Genomic DNA, 27,919 nt, shown 5'->3' with positions numbered 1-27,919 from the left:
ACAAAATACTGAAAAATATTTTATTAACTGTTAAAAAAAAACATGCAATTGCAACAAATTGTTTTAATTTCATGTAAGCATCAACAACTGGCCTTCAAATATTCAGTAAAAATAAACAAAAATTATCTCTTAGTTTTATTTCAGCTCCTCTCAGATCCCATGGATGTCTGTTCCAGCGGCTGGGAGCATAATGGCTGAAAGCAGCATTGTCAATTGTTAATGTTCTGCTCTGTGGAACAGCCAAAAGAGAGGAACTGCAGAATCAGAATCTATGTTCATAAACCAAAAGCATTTCTGAGACTTAGTCTGGTGCACGGCCGTTAAGTGTCTCATAAACTAATAAAAGAATTTTAAAATCAATACGAAAACTAATGGGTCACCAACATTAAGATTTTAAAATAGACGTAATATATGCTCTCCTTCTGGTCCAGTCGGCACTCATGCAGCAGAATTTTAAATGAATTTCAGCTGATTTATTGTATCCCTTGGTACACCAGAACGGAGAGTGTGTTACAAAAGCCTTCTAGTTATAAAAGCGTGCATCGGTGTCTCTGAGAGAAGAATGTACTCACTTTGGAGATGGAATGATGAATGATAAAAAAAAGTAAGTGGATGTGCAGAAATAAGTACTTGTATTACTGCAGGTGAATTATAAGTGAATTATAAGTGAAGATAGTAGAGACAGACAGAGACAGAGAAAATGGTGAGTCAAACAGAAAAGGAGACAGATGCAAGTAATCTGCTTCGCTGTTTTATGAATAATACAGGCAGCTGTAAGGCAGATGAGAGCATCAACAAACATCTAGCTCTTACCTCCGTCTTTCCTGACTCCTGAGCCTTTCATTCATTTCCTTTTCTAGATATTATTCAAAACCGGTTGTGGCAGCCCATTCACCATTTCTGCAAACCATGGATACTTTACATTTGTGTGTTTCATAAGTATCATATCAGCGTTTCTAAAGTGGTGTAGTGTGTGAGCTGACTTTGTCATCAGGAGGAGGAGGGGATGGTGGATGATGTGACACCTAGGCAACATAAAATAAAACCAGTTCAATCAGGACAGACTTGTTTTTATAGTTAAAAGAATATTTATTAACATGTGCACATACAGTGATGATGAATCCATAGATGAATAGGTTAAGTCTAGACGCTGGTGGTGGTAGAGGTGGTGAGGATGAAATGACAAGATGACGGCAAAGTGCCGATGATCTGGATGAGTAGAGGAATGAGCGTTTGTTAAGCTCATCCTGGACTCTGGATACGATGGCTGGAGGTAAACGTGATGGAGGAGAGCATGACAGTTGTGCCTGTTTTTGTGACCCATTGCTGTGTTTTCACCAGACCAAGTGGTTGCTTTGTACTGAGAAATAACTGGGTTTCTAGTTGGGATCGTGCCATGAAAACCAGTTATTTTTAACAAAGTCGTCACTCTGTTTCAAGCTGATTTTTAGGCACCAAATGTGGATGTCTCTTAGCAACCCTTAGCCGTATTTCCATCATGGATGATGTCTCAGAAAGCAGCTGCTTTCCAGTTGGGATTGTGCCACCAAAATAGGGTATTTTAAGCCCTAACACAGGGGTGTTCAAACTTTTTTTTGAATGAGGGACAGATTAGATAATGTGAAAATACCTGGAGGGCCAGCCGCTTCTTGCATCCTCTGCATTATTTTCAAAAAATCCCATACAAATGAGACAAACACAATTTTGTCATCTTTCAGTAGAAAAGCATCCATGTTTCACTGTTCCTCAAAGTGGTGGCCCTCTCTTTCAACTTTGGGCTTCTTCTCTGTGGCCATGTCAGCTACAAAGCTAGAAATACCTGCTGTTAATAAACTGTTTGTTTGCTGGTTTATGAAAACACATCAGTTCCACTTGCATAGTTTGTACTTACTAGTGCATATACAAACTGTATGATAGTCCTGCATCACGAGGTGAATGGAAAAAATGCGAAGTGAACTTGCTTTACTAACCAATATTGTTTGGTGGGCCACATATCATATGTTTTGAACAACAAGCCATAGGCCGTTTAAAATCAGTCTGAGGGCCACGATTGGCCCCTGGGCCAGACTTCGGACATGCCTGCCCTGACATGATGTTTTCCGAACTATAACCATGCGTGGGGGTTTTTGTTTGTTTTTTTGTAACCACAGTGTTGTTGAAAGATTAAAAAAAAAAAAAAAAAAAAAAACCATACAGTTTTTATATATCAGGTAGCTACATAATAATGTATAAATGATAATAATAATAATGCATTTTATTTATAGGCACCTTTAAGTGTACTCAAGGACATCTTCCAAGACACAGTTAAAAAACAAGCAGCAATGTATCCATAGATCGGCAGAAGTTGATAAAATGACAAGACAGAAATCTTAATTATAAATATTAGATTTAAAATCATCATCAGTGCAGGTCACCGTGTGTTAGGGTTGGGTCGGTATGAAAAAAAAAAAGGTCCGGTTTTTGTAAAAAAAAACAAAAAAAAAAAAAACGCATCAAGTGGGGGATAGAACAGCTGAAGGCTCTAAAACCCATGGTAGTCAAGCAGGCAGATGGTTTTGTGAGTTGAATTGCACAAGAGGATACAGATATAAGAGATTACAAATGTAAAATGTCCGTTGTTTGCAGGAACATACAATGCCAATGTTTATTCTAGCAATTGGGTTGCCGCTAGCTTTAGTGACAAGCAGCTCGCTCTTTCCAACATTTTTCACATCTCCCTCTTTTTCAGAGAAAAGCACCTCAGACATACCACACACACCCAGTTTGGCCCCTGTTAACCATTACAGTCATCTGTGATTTTGCCTGGGGCACCCAGCCTGCCCTGTGAAGTGGACACTGTAATGGATATTAATTATTAGCCAGCAGCCACTTAAAGCCCAGCCTGTAATGATGGCTCCTGTTGCAGCTAAGCTATTTATAGCTCAGCCTGCGCTGCCCATGCTGCTGCCGCTGCTGCTGCTGCATGGCTCTGTGCTGCCAATACAAGACTTCCAGGGATTAACCACGATTCAAACCTGCCATGTAAACGCAGCCAAATATTCATGGAGTGCACAGAGAACTCTTCACATGCAGTCAGCCGCTCACTGCCATAGCAACACAAGTGTGTGTTCCACCACAGTGACGAGTGTAATTTTCATACTCGCTCATTGACAGACATGGCAATTGTTCATGTGCATCAGTCACACATGTAAATTCAAGCAAGCACACGTAAACAGGAATTAAACTTGAGCATTACTCACACGGACAAACCGCTGATTTTCATGTTGTGTAAGGTGTGTGCTTTGTCCATTGCAGATACACTCGGCTGAAGCTGCAGCTCAACCCTGAGGGGCGAATCCCCGTCAAGAAGTAAGTCTGTCTGACTCATCCTTCTCTCCCCTGCCACCTTCTCTGCTCTTTTGATCAATGCGTAGCTTCCTCTGCCTTTTTTTCGCTACTATCAGTATGTATACGCCTCAGTGTACACGCATTCTTTGTGTGTATGTGTGCATTTATTATTAGAATATGTTAACCCTCCCTTCTGTCGTCAGAATACTCCCTTTTATTTTTCCCATGACTCTTCAGCTCTGTGATAAAACTTGGCTCCATTAATTCTGGCACTGTCCTTTCCTCTATCTGTAAAGAGCCCACCCTTACTGGTTTGTGCGCACATGTGTGTCTGTGTGTGGGGTAGCATGGGCCCGGCCGTGGGCCAGCCTCATTTATATCTGTCACTAACTTCAGCTCAAAAATCTGTGTGAGAATATCCTCTAACGAATTTCACTTATCTGTGAGTTTGTCATCAGCTCATTGAAAACCCAACTGTCTCCGTCTCCATTAGTCAAGTTGAGCTTTCAGGCAGTCAACAGTGAACTTCTGCGATAACCTCCCTCAGAGCCGCAGAGGAAAACAGTGGGTGTCAATGCAGAGAGGCAGAGAGACACTCCTTGCCGTTTAGGGAATTAACCTCCTAGCTGGGAGGACATGTCAGCTTGACTAATGTCAGCTTGACTCTGCTCTCCCACTGAGCATACAGTGCATGCTCATGCATCTGAACAGGAATACCTCTGCATGTAATTAAAACAGGCTATGGCCAACGGAAACAGACCTAAACAGCCGGTGGTGGCTGTAACGACGCTGGAGTTCATTGCAGTAAATCTCATTTATTGTCTATATACACTAGAATAAAACACACAGAAGCCCAACCACACAGGAGCTCTGTCTCTCTCTCTGCACTCAAAATGACTGATGAGGCAGCTCCTGGATAAACCATGGATCTCCAAAGCCAAAAAAAAGAAAATCAAAAACCCATTACAATATCTGAATACAGTGTCACAAAGCTTCCAGTGTTGGAATAAAATTGTGAGAGTTTTACCGCAGTTCATTTGGTGTAAGGTGGTTATAAATCTCAGTGTGAGCTGTCTAAAGTCTTTTTCTCTTCCTGATGATCTGATAAAATTAAACATGTTCAATGTTATCGCAAGTTTTTGTCTTGGCTCAGTTCAATGACGTGGACATTGTGAACAACCAAAAGGTGCACTCACTCCAGCACCAAACAGGAAGTAGCAAACAGGGTTGATAATAAACGTGGTGTTTCTCAAAGTCAAGGACCCTTCCTTGGTAGGACGAGTCCTTCCAAGGAAGGGTCCTGCAGAGGTGAGGCAAGAGTCCTCCCTATCATTCAGTGGAAACACATCGGAACAGGCTAACAAGTGTCCCCAGGTGTGCGTCATTAACCCTCAGCAGACTAATTTTGGCACTCTAAACTGTCATTGTACAATTTCAACAAATGCAACCAGAGTCAGGTGACTTTAAGGGAGAACATATTTCTGGATTATACTTAAAAAAACATAACAGGTAGGCTTAATGAAACTTTTGTGGCAGTTAGCACACTATCACTGCTGTAAATGATTAATTAGAAAACTTTTATGTTTTATCTAAATCACATTATTTTAAAAATCTCATTATTTGGCAATGGACGCATTGGAAAGTGTAAATTATGAGGTTGCTGTCAGTATTTTTTCATGATTGTTTGGTAAAAACTCTGGGAGATATTAATTCAAATGAATGACATATTTATCTAAATCCTGTTGAGCTCCATGTGCAAAGAATCGTGGGTATTTTATACCTGCTGAGGATACACACATGCATCCTGGAAATTTCTCTGAATGAAGTACTCTGTCCTCTGTAGAATTTGAAGGATCCTTGACATTGGAGCAGTCCTTAGATGAGACTTGATGACGTAGCATCCTTGAAATTCAGCCTTGTAAGGATAATTCCTTGACTGAAAAACACCCATGGAGGGGACTCCGGGGAGGCGCAAGAATGTGAACAGGTCTCGGTTCTCTTGCACTGTAGAAGAGAAGGAGGAGAGACTGGTGCAGCTGTGGAGTGAACAAGAGTTGGTGTAGAATTTGGCGTGTATCAGATCTACCAACCAGCACTTCTTTTAGTGAGAAAACGTTTTGTCTCTCATTCCGTCTTTAGATGTGAGACGGTGTCAGACTCAAATCTTTTAAAAGTCTTCTAGTGTGTGGTAGGCAATATCGCATGACGCTGTAAAGCTGCATGTTTTTCACAGCACAGCAATCATATAATGGTTAGATATGTGATGTGGAGTTGCAGACATTTCATCTGTATGCCCCATATTTATTTACACAAGACAAAAGCCGAGTTTTGTGCCTGCTGAGACAGGATGTGTGGAGTACTGTCTAAGAAAGTGTAATATGATAACAATAATGATTATGGTAATAGTCATTATTATGGTTCTGAAAATGGTAATGATAATAATAAGAAGCAGTGACAACAGTATAACTTTATGTGCTCATCTTTGCAAACATGTCTGAGGTTTTTTCGTCTTTATAACGGAGTACAACCATTATCACTTTTTACGTACATATGGTGTTACCATCTGGAGCTGAGACAGTGTGAACAGCAGTTTTCACATCAGTGAGTTCTGTGTTGTACCACTCACAATTTAAAAGCTACAGTTGGTAACTTTATAGAAATAACTGTGTCATATTTGCTGAATCTGTCACTACATCTGCACAGCAGTCCATGAGACAGATAGTCTGTGAAAAAGTGTGTTCCTGCACCTCCTCATTATGCTTCTAGAAACTGCTGTTCATGAAAGAAAACAACCAATCAGAGCCAAGGAGTCTGTAACGCAGCTGTCAATCACTGCTTGCAATCAAGATTCAGTTACTGCATTGCCTATTTCTCGCCTCAACTGTTTTCAGAAACACATTTTCGTGTACTGTTTAGTTGTTAAATGAGAAAGGTTGCTCCAGTCTTTGCTTGGCTGGACTGTTTTCAACATGGCTGCCAGGTCACAAACTTTCTCATTTTACAGCTACACAGTACCCTAAAATATGTTTCGGAAAACTTTTGAGGGGGCAATAGGCAATGCAGTAAAGTCGAGCTCACACTGCAGAAGTTTTGGGCGGATTTATCCCACTTCATTCCTCCCAACAATTGTAGGCGAAATCCGGTCTAGTACCTTGGCTGGTACCGATAATTGGATTATCTGGAATGTAAGAATCTTACTCCTCCCAAGCTGCTCTCTGACTCATCGGAGCCGACCAGATCATTTCAAACAGATTTGGAATGGATCTATCAAACCCCAGATTCACCTGACAGCCCCTTGTTCACTCCCAGTGTAAATGTTGAGCCAAACCATAATGTTTTATCCTAAACCACGTGCTTTTGTTGCAAGGACATAAACCTAAATACAGTGTTTTCCCGATGTTATACGTTTTATTTCAAAAAAAATAATATGTATCTAATGAGCAAAAACTGCAGATGTCCTGTGAAAACAAAAGTGTAATTTGAAAAGACAATGAGTGTAACAAGCGTAAATTGACACGCTGTCCCGGGAACATCAACAATTGACCAAGATGGACACACAGCACGTAATGAAGGGAACGTCCAATGACAAAACAATGACATTTGATTAGTTGGGATGGTAAGGTAAACTGTAAAGGATAACTTCAGTATTTTTCAACCTGGGCCATATTTCCCCATGTGTATGTGTGCATATGATTCATAGGTACAACTCTTTTTAAAATTGGTTCAGTATTGAGGGAGGCGGATGCAAAGGAGCTAAAACGGTAATGGGGCAAATGCGTCCCGTATAAGTTTGCGCATTAAAAGTGCTTTTTTTCGCCACTGACCGGTTCAGATCGCCAGTGCTATCTCTGTAAATAGAATACTAAGCATTTGGAACATTATTTATATAACATTACCTCCACTGTGTCTGTAGCTCTCTCTACTCGTGGGACAGCTGTTTTCTTGAGGAAGAGGTGTTTCGGGATTGGATGTCTTCTTCGGCTGGCAGTAGTCATCTTGGGAGAAGTGAGCACTGCAGACCCGATGGTCTGCAAGGCGCAGTGTCTGGACATGAGTGTTAGCATCCATTTGTAGCACAACTAGCCACAACTTCATCAGCATCTCGCCGTCCGACAAAGGCAGCCTATGAAAGCTGTACGGGGTGTTGGGCGACATCCTGTTCTTGCAATTCAGATAAGCACAAACACGAACCATTGTTTTCAATCGATGCAGTAAAACTCTCAGCTGTACTCCGGGACAACCGGCGCCACTCTGAGTGGCGCTCAGCATGGCTCCTCTGTTTTCTTCCGGCAACAAGTAAAGCTCTCGCGAGATGACGTCACAGCCCAGAGGAAGTGAAGGGTAAGGGAAATGTTTAGTATTCTATTTACAGAGATAACACTGGCGATCTGAACCGGTCAGTGGCGAAAAAAAAAGCACTTTTAATGCGCAAACTTATACGGGACGCATTTGCCCCCGTTACCGTTTTAGCTTGTTTCGCGGCAGCCGGCTGCATCCGCCTCCCTCAATACTGAACCAATTTTAGAACGAGTTGTACCTATGAATCATATGCACATGTAGACATGGGGAAATAGGGCCCAGGTTGAAAAATACTGAAGTTATCCTTTAATGTCCCTGAGGGGCGATGTGAGATACAGACAGTAGTCATGAGTACAACAAAACAGACAGTACAAAACAAACAAACAGAACCCAGTATCACACACTGTCAGGGGTAAATCATGGACTTTAGTGGTCACTGCTGGTTAAGATAAGTGATAGCAGACGGAGCAAAGGATGATCTGTAACGCTTAGCGCTACATTTAGGGAGGCAAAACCTCCACCCTGATGGAAGCATCTGAATCTCAACATGGAGGGGATGTTGACAGTCTGAGACTGAGCTTTAGAGGTGGTGAGAATGCATTGAAAGCCCATTAGGAGCACTATTAGGAGGGGGAGGAACATGATTTTCTCACAGATGAACTGTCTCATGTGTTACTGTGTGGATATAGTGACAGTTTCAGCAAATATGAGAAAAAAAATCTGCAAAAATTACCATCTGCAGCTTTAAGTGATCACGACTTTTTACAGTGTATGTGTACAGATGTTTCAATATAACTCAACAGAAACTTCAGCATCCAAAATGCTAGACTCAGCGGCTCTTTGAGACAGTTTCAACAAAACGGATCTTAACATAACCTTCATGAATAAAGCATTTATTGCAAGGCTGTTATATTACACTGAATTAGTTTTACTTTTTCCCACATTGTCTCTATTCAGACTTTTTTCTTGCTCTGCATATATAACAGTTTCATTTTTCATCCTGGCATTTCCTTTGTCTCATTTTTGTCTCTTAATCTGTCATTTCCCTGCAATTAGTGCACTCAATTAGGTTGTAGTCTCTGCTTTTGTTTTTTTCTCTCTGTGCTTATTAGTGTTTGCTCCTGCTGCAGCAGAACTTTCTCACATGATGTCCTTAATAAGTATCAATTAAAAGCTGAGGTGAATTAATCAGTTTGACACAGAGGATCAGTGTGAAGACTCCCCTGTCTGTGTGGCATTTTCTGTGATTACTCACAAGGGTGTGTTTTTGTGTCCCCACAGTATCTTCAGGCTGTTCTCATCAGACAGGAAGCGAGTGGAGACGGCCCTGGAAAACTGTAACCTCCCTTCTGGCAGAGTGAGACACTAAAAAATATTAAAGCTCCCTTCTTCTCGTATCTCTTCTCCTCTCTTGTCCCTCTGTCTTATCTGAGTCTCCCAGCTCTTTTATCTTCTCCATCCATCCATCAGTCTGTCCTCTCACCTCGGCTCTTTCCCTGTTCCCCCAAAACAGCAGCTGATTGCTGCTCTGCTCATTTGTTTGAAGTCTTATTTTCTGGATGTCTGCATGACTTCCCACTCAGAACTGATTTAGCCTTGGTTGTAATGACACAAATACAGGGAGCAATAGATGACAAAAGCTGTTTTTATCTTAACCTCACTCAGATATCACTAGGGAGAAGCTGCCCTGCCATGCATAGGAGTGTAAACACTCCCCCAACACAGCACACAATCTCTGTATTCCAGCAGTAGTGAGCAATTTGCATGTTTGCAAGTGGGAAAATGCTGTTTAATGCAGTTCTGAACACAGCCTGAAACATATGCACGTAGAGTAGAGCAGACACATTGTAGCTGGTGTCAGAATACAAACAGGATAAAAACACACACACAAGAAATACAAACATCCACACACACACAGAACAAGCTATACATAATTAGCACAAGGAGAGAGCAGGAGGTACGAACGCGCTGCCGGATGAAGGTCTGCTGGGATTTGCTGTTGTTCCAACGCGCGAGTAATTACAGCTAAACGGTAGTGCTGTTAATCCCTCAAACACACACTCTCACAGGCAAAGCGCATACGCAGCGTAGCTCACACCAAGGTCTTTAGAGTGACTCATTGAGTTTTGGCGGGGCTTGACCTGCACCCCCCCTCCCTCGGTTCATCCTTCTTCATCCTCTTTTCTCCCAGTATTTGGTTCTGCTCTGTTTCTTGCTGGCACAGTGCTTCTGCCTGCTGCTGAGCGCACACTGTGTCTTTATCAGACCTGTTTGGCTCTGATAGCTCTATAAGGAGCCCTTGTGGCCACAGCTTTTTTGTTTAAGTCTAGGCTCAAATTGCCGGCAGTCTTCTTTGGGTTATGATTTGCATTTGAAATTTATATGCCTGTAATTGATTCCAGAAGGAGACTAGAGGTCGGGGTCAGCTCTAGGACGTCCCAGAGCACGAAAGGCAGGTCTTGGACAGGTCAAGGATAACAGATTTATCTTGTGCAATTAAGATTAGCTAAATTCATCTTAGGACACTTGCATGCAAGCCTCAAAAAAGTAAGAGAGATTTAGGACAAAAATGTTCTTGCATGAGGCCCATTGTGTGCACACTTTTTATTTGCCTTTACAAGTATATATTTATTTTTATTTGACCTTTATTTGACCAGAAAAACCTCTTGAGACTAAAACACTCTTTTTCAAGAGTGTCCTGGCCAAGACAGGCACAGACAGTAACAGACAGACAACATAGAGCAAAAATACAGAATAAAAAATATACAGCTCTAAAACAAGCAGTATAAAACACAAAATGAGATTACTGCAAAGAAAAGCCCAAAAATATGTTAATGTATACTAGAACCATTGAAATGCAAAAAAGGGTACACATGATTTGAAAGTTGTAGACTTTATAAAAATAATGGATGCGTGGTGACCTCTAGCTCACCTGGTAGAGTGTGTGCCCCATACAGGCTGTGCCTTTGCAGCCACGCAGGTTTGATTCTGACCTGCGACTCTTTGCTGAGTGTCATTTATCTCTCTCTCCCAACTTTCCTGTCATTCTTCAGCTATACTATCATTAAAAGGCAAAAAAAACAAAAAACAAACCATGGATCAAGCCACCATTGAGTCATCCATTGGTTTGCGGACTTCCATTTCAAAGCCTCCAATCTGGCAGAAAGTAACCAAAATCACAGATGAGAGGGTGGAGATAAGCATAATGCTAGCTAATAGCTTTGTTAGCACATTGCATTTAGAGCTAATGCTCATTTTTGCTAACGAAAAACAGGCTTAAAACCACTGAAACATATTTAGGTGATTTTTTTTTTTTTACCTTTTTACCTTTCATAAACTGAACACATGCTGACATAGTGACAGCTACGGCAATGTCTACACTGTCAGTCCAGGATTACGCCATAGTTACGTCACATAATAACCACTGCTGTCGCTGTGGTAGCAACTTCTCAACATAAGGCACCAACCTGTCACTCTAAGCGGCCACACCCTTTATTATGTACAACTTTAATGCCGGTTGACACTACACAATATCAGCCCGATTTAGCCCAACGCAGTGTCGTACGATGTCGGCTCGCATCAAGAACGACTTGTGTAGTGTCAGCCCAGCATAAGCCTTGATAACATAAACAGTTGGGTTATATGAAAATTCAGCCCTGTACAGTTAACACCAATCTTGAAATTAGTCATAGAGACCAAAACCATTTTTTTGTACCAGGTTGTAAACATGTTTATTTCTGCTGTAAAGTTGGGCATTGCCCTGCCAAGTTGAGCCAGCCTCTAGTGGCTGTTCGAGGAACTTTTGGTACTTAATGTTGGCTTCGTTTTTCAGCCAATTCAGGTATAAGTTGTGAAGTTGTACCCACGCACTACTCAGAAAATAAAATTTAACCTAAGTTTAGTTTATTTAAGAAGGGACAATGCAAATTAATAAATACACATGGCATGAAAATGACAGAATAAGTCAAAAGGTTGTTTTTCATCTGTAGTCCCTTGGCAAGATGTTACACAAGGCTACTTAAAATGCAACAAAGCACAAAAAGCAAACCAAAAAACAGTGGATTAAAGTATGAACTTCACAGATGCTGTAGATTTGTAGTCCTTCCTCGTCATCTCTACCCACAAGGCCACCTGTTGCCCTAAGATTTGTATGTACAGTATGTATGTGTATGCGTAGACCATGTATGTGACCATGTTGCTGTTGTCTGCTGCAGAATGATTCCATCCCCCAGGAGGATTTCACTCCAGAGGTCTACAACATGTTCCTGAGCAACATCTGCCCTCGATCTGAGCTGGACCACATCTTCTCTGATGTGTAAGAACCATCTTTCCCTCATTTAAAAATTCTGTTTGGAAGTAATCATCTTTTCAACCGCCAAAGAATGCACTAATTCCCAGTTTAGAAGAAAAGTTGTTTGAAAAACTTGAAACAATGTGATTGTGATTAATCTAGTATAATTTTTTTCATAGCCATCTGTTGCTTGTTTCAGACTGGCAGCTAGATAATGGCTGCCACCCTTGATAGGTCAATATGGCTTTGTAGGTTTAAGACACCCGCTTTAACTCATCAGTCATCACAAGCAGTTAATCAGTGCAGAAAAGTGTGATGTAATGGCCCCGGTTGTTACTCCTCGAGCCCGGCGGTGTGGCCCCTCGTGCTGTGGAAGCTGAGCTGCCCTTTGGCCCAGAGGGAATCAGACCATCAGCTGAGGCAGCACGCCAGCACCACCGGGGCCACTCCAAGTCATAAATCTAGATTTTAATCACAGTTAAGTGAGATGGCATGAGAGTCAGGAGGATATGGAGATGATAATTTAGTGGAACAGGCTTAGATATGAAAGGCGTTTTAATCAAATCTCATAATTTACTCAACACAACATTAAATCCTCTGTTCCTTTGTGCTTCTGTTGCTCTCCCTTTCCAGATCTCTGTGCTGTTTTAATTACCGCTCCTCCCTCCGTCACCTTCTCCCCGTTTCATTTTCTCTTATCTCAATTTGAATTCTGTCCCTGCACGCACATCTCACTTAGTAACCATCCTTGTTTTCTCATTTTTTTTGCACACCCACTTCTCACCTCATCCTCTCCTCTCTTCTCAGGGGGGCTAAGAGTCGTCCGTACCTCTCTGTGGAGCAGATAACAGAGTTTATTAACAGTAAACAGCGAGACCCTCGTCTGAACGAGATACTCTACCCTCCTCTCAAACCGGAACAGGTCCAGCTGCTGGTGGACAAATATGAACCCAATGCTTCGCTGGCACAGAAAGGTCAGAGGCTCAAATGTCTGTCAGTACAAACACAGGCACACTGCTTATGTGTACACACAAACACGCAGGTAACAGCAACTTTCCACACAAAAAATAAGCTGCTCCTAAGTAGTAATTCAGGAATAATTTACTTAAGGTTACCAAAAGTGAAATTGTGTTTTGGTGTGAAACATTTTTGGAAAGCACAAACATGTTTGCACATTTGACCCAGATAAACCCAACCCTACCTCTAACCCTGTACTGTATACCAGCCCCCACCACCACCAGTAAATTTGGCCAGGGTGTTGCCGTAGCAACGCTGCTGCCTGGTGTCCAAGCGCTTAGAAAGTGAGGGGACATAGTGGGGTGCCAAGGAACGGAATGTTAGAAGTCTGTAAATAACACAAGCACACACACACACACACCTAACACCACCGCCAAAATGCTTCACCCACTGCAAACACTGCCAAGCTTAAGAGAGGATGTTCCCTGCCATTTTATTTTATTTACAAGAATAGGATTACATGAGTAGAATCCTTGAGTGGAGACAGAGAGTGTCTAAGAGTGAGAGGGAGGGATGCTTTTGTGTGTTTGTACTTCAGGAGAGCTTGAATAAATAGCAAGTGGCAAATGGAGTGCAGCAGAGAACATATGTGACACTGTTGACCAAAATGTAAACAAACACTGTTAGGGAGTTATATACATTTTCTTTTCTTCACTGCTCTTTAGTTTTGCTCTTAGTGTTATACACACCTGCCCTGTTTGGTTCAGTCCAATCAAACTCAAGTTCGTTTTCCCCTACATGTGGTGTGTTTGGGCAGGTGTGAACACAGCAATCACGCTCAGGTGTGCACCAAAACTACCAGACCGAGACCTTCTTGAAGAGGTGGTCTCGGTCCGGTTACAAACGAACTCTGGTGCGGTTGGTTTGTGGTGAGAAGGTGTTCCGACCTGGATGTGAAGCAACTGCAGTCACATGACACATTGTTTGGGTTAAACATGAGCATGTTACAGTCCTGGAGGATTATTAATGTGCACCTCCTCCTGTACTGCCTTAATATGCACATTCAGCACATCCAATGCATCAAAACATTGTTTTCTAGTTGGAGCCGCGCCTCGTTTTCAAACTGTATGGTTTGACTAAAATGAACAATGACAGCAATATAGTCCACGATGAGCAGCGCTAAAATCAACCTGCGTAGTTGTCCCTCCATTGTGACATTAGAAAGTGTCACATTTATCTTGCAAGTGTACTCTTCTTAAACGTTTGCTTTACTTCCTGGATTTTTCCCACATGGAAATTCTGACCAATCAAGAGCAGCTTTCTCACACAAGGCATTTGATCTGGTCCGCTTGTAAATGCTGCCGTGAGAACACGAACCAACTCTAGGCAATTATACAACTTTGGAACAACATGAGTCCCTGATTCAGACCAAAGCAAGACAGCTCTAAGTTTGTTTCTAAAAGTTAAATGCCTGATGAAAACCCCAACCTCAAAACTAGGGATGCTTCCATTTATCAGAACAACATCAGTATTGGCCGATATTCATCTCATTGACTGTAAATAAGATGACATTCACCAATAGCTGTGGCGGATGTTTTGCATCAATCTCTGCTGGATGAATCTTGTTTTGGTTATTCTGTTTGGACTTGGACAACAGTAACTGGCATACCCAGCTGCCAATTTGGAGAAGAAGCCACTGGTTGGATATGACTCTGACACTCTGGCATGAAATAATAGTGCAACAGATGCTGTGTGCACGTGGGGTTTGTTTACGAATCAAAGTGAAAGAAAATGTCAGCTGTGTGGGACCATCACACTGTCTCAGAGAAAGATTGGTAACGTGGACTTTGTGAGACATGTTTCTTTGCAGAGGCTCCATTTACAGAAACGTGATTGCACTCAGATTATTGGCAAAATAAAAAATAAAAACTGAATTCTTAGTAGTTGTAGTTAGTATAGGTATATAGTAGGGATGCACGATAATGTTTTTTTTTTTTTTGCTGATATCCGATATGCAGATATGTAACAACCTATTTGACTGATATACTGATATCGATATATCCATTATTTTCCCACCAGCAGATGGAGACATGAAATGTAATTCAATCTGTCGTTTCATGTGGTGTCGCGTGCTGGACTATTTCTTGGCCAACCAGTCGCTCTTTGGCAACTTTTGGTGTTTCTGGGTTTGCTTTATTTGGTGTATATGTACTGTAGGTAGCAGCATCTACCAGTTGAAACATGATATCCAAACAATAAGAATGATAATGGAAATTCTGTCCACCATCAGCATCACAAGCCTGTACGTGTTAGAGCGTCAGGAGTCGCACAGAATAATTTATGAACAATCAAGATGGATGGGTGTAGGGGATCCAACACACACTTGGATGTGTTGTGCGTCGTGTCATGTTGTCTGAAGTGTCAGTGGACAGAGAGCTGCCAAAACTGGAGAACATCCCACTCCAGATATCAGGCATCAAGGTCGGGTATGAGCCAATTCAAATTTTATCTCTGCTGGAAAGCATGTTACACAAGAGTGCCAAAATGTGTGACTTACCACACTCTGTTTATTCCCCAGCAAAACACCGGGTTGTTGTTTTTTCCACCATGTTATACCAAACTATTTAGAAAATAATCTAAACAAAAAACTACATTAGATAATATAATGATGCTAAATACTAACTTTGGGGAGAATACACCTAACAAACAGTGATATTGGTTGATATCTGAAGAACCTGTCACTTTAGAACAGCCTCAATAGCAGCATGTAGAAGTCATTATTGGTGTCACTACTCATTGGTTCCAGTGCACCACTGGACAATGCTTGACAATATCTTCACAAAAGCATTAGTCCAACATGTAGCATGATTGGCTAATGGTTGGTACCCAGTGGTGCTCATTTGTTGTTTCTTATTTTTACCGAGAAATCGTTTTTTCACGTCACAGTGCCAGACGAATCAGTCAGCTCCTGGAGTAGGATGATTCAAAGGTCGTGACCCAGGCAAGGTGACCCCTAACTGTGCTGCCAAGCAAATAGAGGGTTGGTACTCTTTTGCTATTTGCACCGCAAGGAGGGGGGAGGGCGGAACCCAAGGTGAGACACAGAAAAATAAACACAGGGAACAGGAACGAAAAAGGATACGCTGACCATTCAACTGTAACAGAACCCTTTCTATGTAAATGAGCCTCAATGCAGAAACAGTTCAATTCACAAAGATCAGCACTAAAAGCCACACACCACTACAGTGACACTATTTGCATCTTCAAAGACATGGTGCTAACTGAAGCGCATTTATAAGAGAGGTGTCTTACGGTCTCTCTCTGTCACATTTGAATTCCTTGTGTGACGTTTTGAGGAATGCTTCTGCACCTCGACAGCTAGGACTTGTAGACCAGAAATGGGATGGGGCAGATAGTAGTTTCAAGTAATGCGCAATTTATGGTGCTATCAGTGGGCACAATCCATTCTTTGTGAATTTGTATTTGCTGTTTTTATTTTATCCAGTGTTTTTCTCCTTCATAGCCTAAAACAGAACCAAAAACTGTTATAAAACTGTAATAAGTTAGGACCACTTGTGCTTTAAATTTTATTCTTATCCAAAGATTAAAGATTAGATCTGTTTGCACAGACATTTAAACGAATGGGGCGTATTGATTACATGACATATGTCTTCAGCCTTCCAATCAATACTACATCCGAGTTTAACGATATCACAGCATGCCACATGATTTATAAAGTGTTCATTTCCCGAGCAGCAACAGTCAGCACTGCTCAATCCTCCTAGTACAGCGGATCATTAGATTATGTACCTGCATATGGCTGTTCATGAAAAACGTTTGTCACTCTGCTGCAGATCTGAAGTTTAGTACATAGTTGAATCTATTTAAAAATGTTTGGAACAAACCAACAGTCTGGAGGCTATCATTAAATAGTGTTTCTCTTTCAGAATTAAAAAAAAATGCTAATCTTTGGTGCCAGGAGAGGCTGTTTATCCCAAAACATATTTGTTATGCCATTCACATTTGCAGGTTTTATTACTGATTACACTGAAACTTAATTGACCTGAACTGACTCAAGCAGAGCACAAGTGCTGCTTCAATAATCTCTCCTCCTAAAGTACCTACTTTACCTTTGTTTTTTTCAAACATGTTATAAAATGAATCAGGGGCGCCTAAATTAGATCAAATTATTTTTTAAACCACATTGAAATATCTGGTTTGACCGCCCCGTGTTTGACTCTGATCACGGTGATGTGCTCGCACTGCGATGTTGTGTGCTGAGCCTGTCCCAGGCTCTCTGGAAGCGTGCCCTTCTCTGTCCCAGTGACAGATTTCCCCATGTGAAGTATTTATCTAGCCCGAGGAAGTGCTGCCATCTGCTCTGCAGAGGGGTCCAGAGCTCCACATGCTACCTTTACACACACACTCTCACACAAACACACACTTTTTCCTCTATCAAGGACACTCAAACATGCATATAAAAATGTACATGGGTGGCTTTTTGCATACTAAAAATGTGCTCATAGATTAAACTCAGACAGCATCATGTAGATGCACATAGTAAGTATGCATAGATGTGTAAACCTTAAAGGGACAGTTAACCCCAGTTTAAAAAATACATATTTTTCCTCTTACTTTTTGTGCTGTTTATCAGTTTAGATTGTTTTGGTGTGAGTTGCACAGTGTTGGAGTTATCAGCCATAGAAATGTCTGATTTATCTCTAATATAATAGAAACTAGATGGCACTCAGCTTGTGGTGCTCAAAAAAACTCATACATTTTAAAAACTCAACAGCAATGTTTCTTTCCAGAAATCATGACCCAGTTACTAAAGATAATCCACAGACCTTGCTGGGAGCAGTTTCATGTCAGAACTATTTTCGCTCTACCAAACTACACCTACCAAACATGTACAAGAAGCTCGTGCTCATGACAGCGTGAGCATCAGCGTAAAAATTAATGGCGTCGTCTTCGGCTGAGCTGTAACATTGGCTAGCTCATTGGTGCTAGATGAGCTAGCAGTAGATGCACATTTCCTTCAGCACAGTGACACAGTTTGGGGGTGTATTTCGGTGGCACTGCAGCAAGGAAATTGCCTTTGTACATGGGATGCCTTCTCTACCCACTGAGCTACAGCGTGCCCCGAAATCAATGTCGTTTAAGACTCTTAATGGTGTTGGCTGAACCATAATGTCAGCGGGAACTGCCCATTGGTTCGACATCCCATTGTTCCGACCATATTAAACTCATTGTTCCGAAGTCCGTTCCGAAATCATCATGATGCCCTGTGGTTAAGGTCTGGTTAGGTTTAGACACAAAAACCACTTGGTTAGGGTCAGGAAAAGATCATGGTGTGGGTTAAAATGAAAAAGAAAGTGACAAACACATAAGCCGTGAGCCTGCTCCGCCTCAAGCCGGTCGCGGCGCACCATATGCCTGCTGCGAGCCGTTCAGCACCGCGGACAGTCGGACTAATGGGATGTCGAACCAATGGGCTGTCGAACCAATGACATGGACTCAATGTCAGCTAACTCAGTGGTGCTATATTAGCTAGCAGTAGATGTACGCTTCCTTCAGCACAGTGACACAGTTGGTGGGTGTAGTTCAGCAGAAAGAAAACAGTTCCTACATGAAACTGCTCACAACAAGGTCTGTCGATTATCTTGAGTAAGTAGGTCATGATTCCTGTAAAGAGACATTGATGTTGAGTTTCTCACTTTTTTTTTTGGCGCTTTTAGCACCACAAGCTGAGTGCCATCTAGTTCCATTGCCCTCATTTTTAGTATCTTAAATGTGGCGACACAGCGGTTAAGATCTATAGTAGTATAGCTGTTGGGAGTGCTAGTTGTTTTCATTGAGATTTGCAGATTTAAAATTGTGCATGAAGTTTTGAACTAAGCTAACGGAGGTAACCTCAGCTGTTGCTGTTCCACCTCTCTGTGTCCCTGTCTCTCCTCTCTGCCTCACTGACTTTGGTTGCTGTGTCCTCATGTGACGCTCCAAAATCAAAATAAGGTCCGAGTAGAGACGTCAGAGCGGTTTGATGTGGCTTGAAATGCTTTTGGTGCATGTTTGGCCTTTTAAAACAATAGCTCAATCAATCAATCAATCAATCAATTTTATTTATAAAGCCCAATATCACAAATCACAATTTGCCTCACAGGGCTTTACAGCATACAACATCCCTCTGTCCTTGGGACCCTCACAGTGGATAAGGAAAAACTCCCCAAAAAACCCCTTTAACGGGGAAAAAAAAACGGTAGAAACCTCAGGAAGAGCAACTGAGGAGGACAGGACGGACAGACGTGCAATAGATGTCATACTGTACTTCAAAACATGTGCTTTCGGTGCACGTTTGACACAGTTGGTGGGTGTAGTTCAGTAGAAAGAAAATAATTCATACATCAAGCTCCTCACAGCATGGTATGTGGATTATCTTGAGTAACCAGGTCATGATTTCTGGAAAGAGACATTGCTGTTGAGTTTTTTAAATGTATGTTTTTGGCGCTTTGAGCACCACAAGCTGAGTGCCATGTAGTTCCATTTTATTTAAGAGAGGGCAGACATCTCTACGGCCGATGTCTCCAACACTCGGCACCTCACGCCAAAATAATCTACACTGCTAAACAGCACTACAGGTAAAACTATGTGTTTTTGATTTGAGGAGGGAAATGTCCCTTTATTCAAAGAAAGTGGATAGATGTCTCAGGTCTGCCTTAAAAATAGCCGGTGTGATTTACAGTGAGAAGAGGAATGGGGAAACACTTACTTCCTTTTCCTTTCCTGCTCACTGTCTTTCTCATTATGTGTTTCCAGTTTTGATTTTGTGAATATTATACCTTTCATTCATCTCTTAAGTGCTCCATCATTGTCTGTGCTCGCTCAGAAGCTGCTACATTGTTTGAATGCAGATGAATAATATGCTAAATGAAACAAGACACTTTAAGTATCTTACATCAGCAGTGAATGGTGGGAAATCATCGCATATTCATCTCGCTGTGATTGTAGAGAGGAAGCTCTTTGTCAGATTTTGACAGTTTGAGTCAACTCTTGTCTCGCAGGTCATGATTAAATTTAGAATACATTTACACTGCAGTTTCCTGTCAGCTCATTGTGTCCTCATTGTGGCCAAAAGCAGCATATGTAGCACTTTACCCTCCCATCCCTTCAGATCAAACTCCACCTTTCAAACATCACCTTTAGAATAACACTTGTAGGTTCTCACTCAAGTGCACCTCTAATCCCAGCCATGTTAACACAGTTTTACCCCGTTTGACCTACAAATGTCTTGGGAACTGGGGGAACTCTGTGTCTGTGTGAGTGTGAGTGCTACAGAGGTTAGGCCTCCGCCTGGCAAAGGGAGGCCCTGGCAGTCAGCAGGGAGTAAGACGCTGAGTGCGACTGAGCTCACATGTCACAGACAGCAGCCAGCGTTAATTAGTCCAGCAACTCTGCAGAGGGCGGCACCGCATTAATTAGCATAAAGTGGCCGGAGGGACCTGCTGCACCCGTCGAGCTTGCATCACTTTGCATATTTAGCATGATGTCAAATCAGTGTGTGTGCGCGTGCGTGGGCGGAGGAGGTTTGATGGTGTTTTGGTTTCACTTTGAGTGCTCGCTATATGTTGTACAAAATTTAATCCATGAAGGTGTGGTGTGTGACGTGTATGGTAATGTGTATGGAAATTTGAATCTCGGGTCTGGATGAGTGGAGCTTTTCCTCTGCTGCTTATTACTTATTTATTCAGCGTTATTCGCTTTCTCGAGCACATTCGGCGGAGACATGAGCTCAGTGATGACAGCAAAAAGGCAGAGCTTAACATGAGTGACCCTGGCAGAAAATCAAAACAAGGAGAGAACAACGTCAAGGGCAGTTCAGCTTTTTCAGATCCCTGTTTGACTTATTATGGACAGTAGAAATGCCTGTGGAAGCAAGTGGAGCCTGAATGTAGAAAATCATAAAGCACGTATGAAAAAAGGGAGATTTTTTTATGCATTTATCCACCTAAACAGCTTCAATATATCTAATGAAGGCTACTAACTGACAGTATACACCCATAGTAAAATGTAAGAAACTGAAACACTGAGGCACTGGCTTTAAGGATTAACCACAAAGGCTTTAGGCACACACTGAATTATGGTTTCGGCTAATTTAAACTACTAATGTAATCTCAGTGTTAATTAGTGATTATGATTTTTTTTTAATGTAACCTTTAAAAACATTCGACCACAGTCTTCCAAATGCTCATTTGAATATACGCTATATGGACACAAGTATTTGGACGCCTGACCATTACACCAACAGGACATTGTATTCAAATACATGTACTTTAATATGGAGTTGGTCCCCTTTGCAGCTATAACAGCTTCCACTCTCCTTGGGAGGCTTTCCACAAGATTTTAGAGTGTTTCTGAGGGAATTTGTGCCCCATTCATTCTGTAGAGCATTTACGAGGTCAGGCACTGATGGTCTGGCTCGCAATCTCCGTTCCAGTTCATCCCAAAGGTGCTCGATGGGGTTGAGGTCAGGGCTCTGCGCGGGCCACACACTGAACTCATCAAACCATGTCTTTATAGTCCTTGCTTTGTGCACTGGGGCACCGTCATGTCGGAATAGAAAAGGGCCTTCTCCAAACTGTTGCCACAAAGTTGGAAGCATAGGATTGTCCAAAATGTCTTCTGAAGCATTAAGATCGTCCTTCACTGGAGATAAGGGGCCGAGCCCAAACTCTGGAAAACAGCCCCATACCATTATCCCTCCCTCACCAAACTTCACAGTTGGCACAGTGCAGTCAGGCAGGTAACGTTCTCCCGGCATCCGCCAAACCCAGGCTCACCCATCCACCGCTCCCCAGTCCAGTGTTGGCATGCTTTACACCACTCAGTCCGACGCCTGGCATTGGACTTGGTGATGTCACATCAATTACATAATGCCAGTGGAAGCTCGTAACTCTTCAGCTGTGGAATCAGTCAGTCTCATTCATGAAAAGTGAGTAAATCTGTGTGTAGATTTGCACATTAAAGCCTACACTACTAAAAACCTACTCCGGATTCAGGAATGCCGCGGGAAACTCAGATTTGATCGTAATCACGTGTGTATGATCATGAATGCCAATCCATTGTAAAGTGACAGCATGCTCCCGGTAATCAGCAATTAGTATAAATCCCCGCCCATGAATATCCAGTGACCACCATATAAGGAGGTGTAGGTGCATCCAGTCGACCTGTCAGTCATGGCGCAAACAAAGAAAGAGAGAGAAAGAAAAAAGATCGAAATAATTTTGGGTGAAGTGGACTTAAGAAAAAACATTTTATTTTCTTCAGTCAGTAGTGGTGTGACAGGGACAGGCAAAGTGAAGGCCTGGAGGGAGGTAACAGATGCTGTTAATGTTGTCTCCGTGGTACAAAGAACCATGTCAGAGGTGAAGCGTAAATGGTTTGATATGAAACTGGAGGCAAAGAAACGCATAAGCACACACACAAAAAATACAGCGGTCATCAAACAAACAGAAGATTCATTTGTGGGGTTTTAAATGAAGTGGGAACGGGAAACCAGAGATGTTTTGTGCATAATGGAAAAAAGCCACAAAAAAACAAAAAACAAAAATGTGTTGTCTCAAATAATTCTTTCAGCTGGCGCGTTCTCCTTTGTGGCTCCACCACCTGCTGCTCCTGCTGAACCCAGGCACCGAGGCTGAAGAGGCTGTGATCCGGCTGTCCTTACGGATATTTTTATTATCATCATTCAACATGTAGAAAGAACGTGTAATCTATTGAGTCGATTTACATAGATAATTCACAATCATGAACCTAATCTGGATCTTAAACCTGCTAACTGCCAACTAATTTAACTGAATGTGTTATATTTTTAATATTTTGTCATGTTTAGATTACGTGTTTCAAAGGTATCTGTGTATTGTGTACATAACAGAGCGCAATACGAGTTAAAATTGTAATTTCCAATAGTGACAAGCAATATTTATGTGCTTCAGTGAATTTACACAAGCACTACGAGTGGTCAGGAGCAGGAGTAGATTTTGTTAGTAGCTACGAAAAGATCGTAGCTACTAAAATATTGATGAATGCGGACATGCACGTAAATTTCCGTCTGCGAACAGTTTACACACAAATTCCTTCTGGTCACGTTTCATGAATGAGACCCAGTGAGCGTTGGTGACTTCTACGCACCATGCGCCTTAGCAGTTGTTGACCCCGCTCTGTCATTTTACATGGTTTTCTGCTTCGTGGCTGAGGTGCTGTTGTTCCTAAACGCTTCCACTCTCCAACGATATCACTTACAGTTGACCGTGGAATATCCAGCAGGGATGAAATGTCACAAACCGTCTTATTCTTAAGGTGGCATCCTATCACAGTACCACGCTTGAAGTCACCGAGCTCTTCAGAACGTCCCATGTATCGCAGATGTTTGCAAATGGGAACTGCATGGCTAGGTGCTTAAAATACTTCTGTCCATATAGTGTACCTGCAGTATGTGTATGCAGTATAGTCTTTCATAATATTAATATATTTTATTTATAAGCGCATTTCAAGACACCCAAGGACACTTTACAAAACCAAAATAAGACAGCTAATATATAACAGAAGATAACAAAGAGCAACAACAACAGGAAAGAAATGCATATACAGATAAATGAACAAGTTTTCAGTTGTGACTTCAATGAAGAGATCAAGGTACCGTGACGAAGACCCTGACGAAGGGTATTCCACAGATCAGGTTCAGGAGATACCAGAGGAACATAGTGAACAAGTGTACCAAGTGTGTAGAAATGGAAAAGATTGGAAAGGTAGGGTGATGCCATGCCATGGAGAGATATAAAGAGAAGGAGGAGTATTTCAAAAACAGATGGGCTGTTTAACAGGGAGCCAGTGAAGTTGTTGAAGGGTCGGTGTAATGTGATCCCAGGGCTGCGTGTTGCTGCTGAGTTCTGGACATATTGCAGTCTATCTAACCCCCAGGTGAAGGAGAGTAGTGTTGCAGTAATCTAGTCTAGATGTTGTGTAGTCAAAAATGTAGATTTATTGAACAGTTTCATTGCTCATTTTCTTGCTCCCCGTTTACACAAACACCGCTGTAGTGCCCCCAAATCCCCGCCTCCTCTCACTCACTCACAGTGCCATCTACTCATTACTCGTCTTGTTTGCTCTATAGTTGTTTATCGAGTTGCACTTTAATGCAATTTGAATTTGTCACAATCTCAGAGGGTTTTAAACATTAGCACAAGGGCTGGGCGATATCGTCAAAAATTCATATCTCTGTTTTTGCAGGCTGAATGGCGATACACGGTATATGTATTGGTATTTTCTACAAAATGGGATACACGCTACTGAAAATTGTATTGAATATCAACATTTTTCAAAATTTCAAAACATTTTAAAGGGAGAAATGTCACAAAACTAATCTCCTTTCTGTCTGTGTGAAATGGCACATAGCTGTGCTCCACCATATGCCACACACCATGTTGTGATTAATGTGGTGTAAAGGATGAGGCTGGCAACATTCTGTGTTTGTTGCTGCCAGTAAATCCCATGAAAAGCTCAAAACATCTTCTGTCAATACTTTACAACTTACCTACCTTGTTTGTGGTACTAATTTAGCCCCGAGCTCATTTATTTCCGCTGATGTTGTAAATCTTTAACAAAAGCAGGTCAGAAATATCTTATTACATTTTTCAAGAAGGCGAGATGATTATCTGGAACAGCTGGGCACTGTAGTTCTTATCAAACATTACTCAAACAAGAGTAAATAGTGCATTTGTTGGGGACTATTTTCAGTCGCAGATTGAAACTCATTTGGTACGCTAGTGAGTATTTACAGCAGCAGGAGATATTTCAAATAAACTACAGTGAAATGTGTCAGCCACTGCAGCAGTGTCTCATTGGCTTCATTTACATGCAAACTAATGTTCCACTATTATTCCAAATATTCAGAATGTAATACAGATTATGTAGCAGCATATTCTGTTTGTATCATCTGAATTAGGCCTTTTTCAGAATGTAGTATTTTCAGATTAATATATGTGGGATATGCCGGTATGATTCAAGTTTTAATACCATCATTTGGACATACAGTGAATTCGGAATATGTGTCCCAACTGGAGTTTTTACCGCAGTTTGTGATATTCAGAGTGCTGCTGCTAGGGTCCCGACAAAAACTAGGAAATATGACCACATTACTCCAGTTTGTAAATCCTCACACTGTTTACCTGTCAGCCAAACTCCCGCTGCTTGTGTATAAATCACTCGGTGGCTCAGCGTCCAAATATATCCCTGACATCCGTGTGACATATGAATCTTCTATGACTCTGAGGACATCTGGGGCCGGCCGACTGACCGCCCCAAGAGTCAGAACATAACATGGTGAGGCAGTGGTTTGTTATCACGCAGCACAAACCTGGAATAACCTCCCAGATGATGTTAGACAGCCTCGACTCTGAACACTTGCCTACTCCAACTGTAATGACTGCAAACTTATTTTTAAACTCAATTTTAAATCATCTTGTCTGCACTTTTGCTATTTTTAATGGTGATTTTTTTATTGTAAATTAGTTAGCTAGTATTCGCTTTGACCTTTTATATCTTTTTTTTTTCTCTTTACTCTTTTATTATAAATCTGTATGCTTTATTATATTTTATATTTTATTGCACTATAAAGCACTTTGAAATACCCTGTTTTTTTGAAATGTGCCATACAAATAAAGCTGCCTTGCCTAGACAGCCTCTTGCGTTTTTACGGTCAGCTTTGTGCAACTAGTCAAAAGTTTGCAAGGCTGGGGTAGAGATGCATGCCCAAAAACAAAGAGCTCACATTTTTAGTAGGAAATAGACACACCCCTACTTTTAAACACTATGAGATTCTTGGGTGTCAACAGGTTTTTGAAAATGCGCAAATATTACAATGCCGATCTTTTTAAGAAGGTGATTAAAGGAATGACACAAAGTGGCTGCATTTGCATAGTTGAACAAATCCTGTTTCAATGCACAGAAGCAAAACAGCACCAGGTACAGTCGGTACTACACTTTTGTATTTATTTTTACAAATTCTCTTTTTATTTGTAGTTATTCTGGGTCCTGTCAGAGAGCTTCATTATACTCAGAGGGGCTTATAACCTTGTCTTTCCGGGCCTCCTGTAGGACATAATTACAGCAGGAAGCAACATAAAAGTGTGCTACAGTGTGTAATACAGAAGCCAAAATGGACTGATAAAGTGAATGTTAATATAGGTGTGATCATAGAAAAACTAAAACAAAAAAGAAGCTGAACTCAAGTATATGAACCAGAGTGTGGACGTGTGTCTTCATGATACTCTAATCGCTTTAGAGACAAGGATAAATACAAGATAAAATAACTCAAAAGGACATAAATTCACTTAAACAAATAAAGAACGAACAGGTTTAATGTACGCCATCCAATTTTACACTTATCCACATTAATCAGAGTTTGCATGGCTGCATTTAAACATGTGGAGTATTATTTGTCATTTGCCATGTGAACAGCTCAGTAGGAATGTTGTCTTTTTCAGAATAAGGGCATAAACCAGATAGATTTTGGACATAATAGAGGTCTGTGGCACAGAGGAATAAGATATACCAGGATTTGGCTCCAGAGACAGTACTGGTTGGATCAGTTCATTGTCGGTTTTGTTCTTTTCATTCGATTTGTTGACAGTAAGAAACATAAAGAATATCATTAGTTTTCAAATGTATCATTTTGACCAACATGTCTGTGCTCTGTTGTGTCCGTGCAGGTCAGATCTCATTGGAGGGCTTTGCCAGGTATCTAAGTGGGGAGGAGAACACCATCATCCCCCCTGAGAAGCTGGACCAGAGTGAAGACATGACCCTTCCCCTCTCCCACTATTTCATCAACTCCTCACACAACACATACCTCACAGGTACGCACACACATCGACACACAAAGCCTGTCTGCTCCCACATACAACCACTCAGCCCCAATTTCACTGACTGATTGCACATGCGCATCGTTTATTCTTCTACACATGAACACGTCGCTCGTTCATTTTGGCTGCGCAAGTGAATACCTCACAGGTAAGTCAATCAAACGCGCTGGTGCATATCAGGCCCCCTGTCTTGCGTTGCCTCTCCAGAGGTTATCCAATCAAGTCATGTCATGAGACTCACTTCATTGATATTCATGAGTTAAATATTTCTTTAGACTGGTAGTCACAGTAACTGGCTCCCAGCAGTGCGCAAGCATGGCAGGCACAATACAGAGGCCATTTTCTCTCGGATGGATATTAGAATTCATCTATTCAAATCTATTCTGGGGGGAACTGGAGAGCATTTAATCTTTCAAGTGGATCAAATTTCTCCAGCGATGGAAAAAATGGAATTTCTGTAATAGGCCAGACTCATGGCCTGCGAAATGAAGAAATGAGAAAAACAAACAACAGGTCCTTGATTCTCTCCTCACGAACACAGTTCTTCTTTATGTATTTTCATAGTGACACATTAGGATATTATAACAGGTAACAGAGAGGTGCGGGCTGGATTTTTGTCCTCGCACTGCTTATGTTTCACGACTTCATAATAGAAGATCCACGCGAGATAATTAGACCGACAGCAGCGTGTGCAGCTTATTCATTCACGCTGATGTATTTCCATTCTACTGATGCACGGGAAACCAAAGCAATGTTTTATGCAGTGTGCAACACATGACCTCATTTAGTAAAGAAAGTGTTTTCCTAATGGATTTAAACGAGGATGTCTATCAAAAGAAGAGAAAGAACGAGCGAGAGGGAAAATGAGAAAAGGAATGAAAAAATGGAGGAGTGAATGATGCCAGCTGAAGTGAGAACACAGAGCTGCCTCTCATTTTGACACAGTTCCCACCATGTTGCAGGAAAGCGCACTGGTAATGTGAAAAGATAATTGCTTCGCTAATGGTGACAGGGTGATGAGATTTTCCTGCTTCAGATAACGACAGTTGTATTGTTATTACTGCATGCTAGCAGCTCATGCGGTTAATGAGCTCTTGAGAGGTGGGAGGACATGCTACTGTAGACT

At 41.6% G+C, this 27,919-nt stretch overlaps 1 protein-coding gene across 4 annotated transcripts in view; it reads left to right on the top strand.

Moving 5' to 3' along the window:
• Positions 1-27,919, top strand: part of plcb1l (phospholipase C beta 1-like) — a 210,008-nt gene that overhangs the window by 113,158 nt on the left and 68,931 nt on the right. For all 4 annotated transcript variants that reach the window (XR_004502838.2, XM_033648795.2, XM_033648797.2 and 1 more), the window contains exons 6-10: positions 3,295-3,348; positions 8,908-8,983; positions 11,841-11,941; positions 12,725-12,891; positions 26,641-26,787. Coding sequence is in view for 3 of the 4 variants with exons in the window: in XM_033648795.2 (XP_033504686.2) it covers positions 3,295-3,348; positions 8,908-8,983; positions 11,841-11,941; positions 12,725-12,891; positions 26,641-26,787 (545 nt within the window). In the remaining variant the exon portion in view is untranslated. The remainder of the gene's footprint in view (positions 1-3,294; positions 3,349-8,907; positions 8,984-11,840; positions 11,942-12,724; positions 12,892-26,640; positions 26,788-27,919) is intronic.

Source organism: Epinephelus lanceolatus, chromosome 13 (genome assembly GCF_041903045.1).
Source record: "Epinephelus lanceolatus isolate andai-2023 chromosome 13, ASM4190304v1, whole genome shotgun sequence".
Taxonomy (NCBI): domain Eukaryota; kingdom Metazoa; phylum Chordata; class Actinopteri; order Perciformes; family Serranidae; genus Epinephelus; species Epinephelus lanceolatus.
Note: the sequence above shows the minus strand (reverse complement) of the source record. Positions and strands in the feature narration are given on the sequence as shown.